We start from the raw sequence: 2,323 nt of genomic DNA on the forward strand, positions 1-2,323 counted from the left end.
GGCTGAGGCAGGGGAGTCACTTGAACTCGGGAGGCGGAGGTTGCAGTGAGCCGAGATCGCACCATTGCACTCCAGCCGGGCGACAGAGTGAAGCTCCATCTTAAAAATATATAAAAATAAAAAATAAAAAATAAAAAAAGGAATGCACAAGGTCACACATACTATTAGCAATCACAGTGATGACATCCTGTAGCCTCTGGAAAATTCTATGGTACATTAATGAAGACAGCAAAAATGCAAATAATGTCTTCACATTCTTATGAAAGTAGTTTTAAAGCTGGGCGCAGTGGCTCATGCCTGTAATCCCAACACTTTGGGAGGCTGAGGAGGGAGGATCTCTTGAGTTAGGGGGCTCTAGATCAGCCTGGGAACATAGCAAGACCTCATCTCTACTAAAAATAAAAGAATTTAGCCGGAGGTGGTGGCAGGTGCCTGTAGTCACAACTACTCCAGAGGCTGAGGCAGGAGGATCGCTTGAACCCGAGAGGTTGAGGCCACAGGGAGCTATGATCCCACCACTGCACTCTAGCCTGGGCGACACAATGAGATCCCCTCTCAAAAAAGAAAAAAAAAAAGAAAAGAAAACGAAAATAGCTTTAACCTTGCAGATCCCAAAAGTGTGTTGAGGACTCCTGGGGGTTCCAGACCAGGCTTTGAGAACTGCTGATGAACACGAAAGGTGGCAGATACTGCCAATATGTACCGTTACGTGTTCAATAGATGAGAGTTTTTATTTGTAGTCTAACATAATTTTGGGATCCAAAAATGCCATTGAGCATCTTTTAGGGTGAAGAAGACACACTAGGAAAAAGAAAGAAACAGGGGTTGCGGGTGACGTTAGTGATGATCGAGACAGCCTGCAGAAGAGAGGGTCCTGAGGTCTCCTTGCCCCGGCAGTGAGGCCCCGCACCTGCTCCGCAGGTTGTGGCGTCCAGAAAGCTTCCGTTTTCTACGGTCCTGACCCCAAGGAGGGCTTGGTCAGCAGCATGGAGTTCCCGTGGGTGGTGTCGCTGCAGGACTCGCAGTACACACACCTGGCTTTCGGCTGCATCCTCAGCGAGTTCTGGGTCCTCAGCATCGCATCCGCCATTCAGAACAGGCCAGTGCCGCTGCTTTTGGGGCCCGCAGCATCGCCGCGGGTGAGGGTGGGGGTGGCCTTGTCTCCTGCTCAGCCTGGGGAGGCCCTGCAAGGTGCATTCTGGGGGACAGGGCTTTTTACCAGCTCAGCTTTGCTCTGCTGTGAGCCCTAAAATCACCGGTTGCCAAGGCTGATCTCTGCTGTGAGGACTGCAGGCCTCGCAATGGAAAAATGAAAAGATGAGTCCTCCATTCAATGCAGGTGGGATATTCATTCTGATTTTACTGCCATCACAGAGGCACTGGTTCCTAACACTAGGGTCCCTACCGCTTATCCTGTTCAGCCAGTCGATAGGAGCCCTTACCTTAAAACACTTGGGCCTTAGAAACGTTACTGCCACAAATACATGTACACAGAGAAAAGCCTCGAAAAAAATACAGAAGCACTTTTAAGAGTGCTTATCTCTGAATGCTCAGAATGCACGATTTCTACTTTCTTCTTTTAGCTTCTCTGTATTCTGCAAATTCTGTAGTACAAATATGCATTCTTTTAAACCAGAGAAAAATCATAAATATTATTAAAAGAATAAAGTTTTTGGTAAATATTTCTCACTCTTTGACCCAGTGACTTCATTTCTGGGAATCAACATTAAGGAAATAATTTCAACCACTGGAAAATCTGTATGTACAAAGTTGTTCCTAGGATGGTTAATTACACACAAAACACCGAAAAGAAACCTAATGTCCCACTATTGCGATGAAATTATAATTTTTCATATACATACATGCTATACACATAAATATATATTATACATATATAGTATATAATATACATGTAATTATATACTAACTATTATACATGATATACATGTATATTGTAACATATATGTATATGGAATATATGTACACAATACTCATATGTAACATATAGTATATAATATATAATTACATATAAACACACAGAGAATATTGGGGGAGAGCGTATAATGACTATAATTGGCTAAATAAATTATAATATAAATCCTTGATGGAATATTATGTAGCTGGTAAATACTTTAACATAGGATTTGTATTTTTAATTAAAAATACATGTGCAGCCGGGTGCAGTGGCTCACACCTGTAATCTCAGCACTGAGGCTGAGACGAGCAGATCACTTGAGGTCAGGAGTTTGAGACCAGCCTGATCAACATGGCAAAAACCTGTCTCTACTAAAAAATACAAAAATTAGCTGGGCATGGTGGTGCA

General features: G+C 43.1%; 1 protein-coding gene across 4 annotated transcripts in view; it reads left to right on the plus strand.

Moving 5' to 3' along the window:
* The window catches only part of PRSS54 (protease, serine, 54), a 15,476-nt gene that overhangs the window by 3,197 nt on the left and 9,956 nt on the right, over window positions 1-2,323 (plus strand). For 2 of the 4 annotated variants that reach the window (XM_011938801.1, XM_011938800.1), the window contains exon 4: window positions 922-1,099. The exons of the other annotated variants lie outside the window; for them this stretch is intronic. In XM_011938801.1, the coding sequence (XP_011794191.1) occupies window positions 922-1,099 (178 nt within the window). The remainder of the gene's footprint in view (window positions 1-921; window positions 1,100-2,323) is intronic. 4 annotated transcript variants of the gene reach the window in all.

The sequence above is a fragment of the Colobus angolensis genome, unplaced genomic scaffold (genome assembly GCF_000951035.1).
Source record: "Colobus angolensis palliatus isolate OR3802 unplaced genomic scaffold, Cang.pa_1.0 Scaffold178, whole genome shotgun sequence".
Classification (NCBI taxonomy): domain Eukaryota; kingdom Metazoa; phylum Chordata; class Mammalia; order Primates; family Cercopithecidae; genus Colobus; species Colobus angolensis.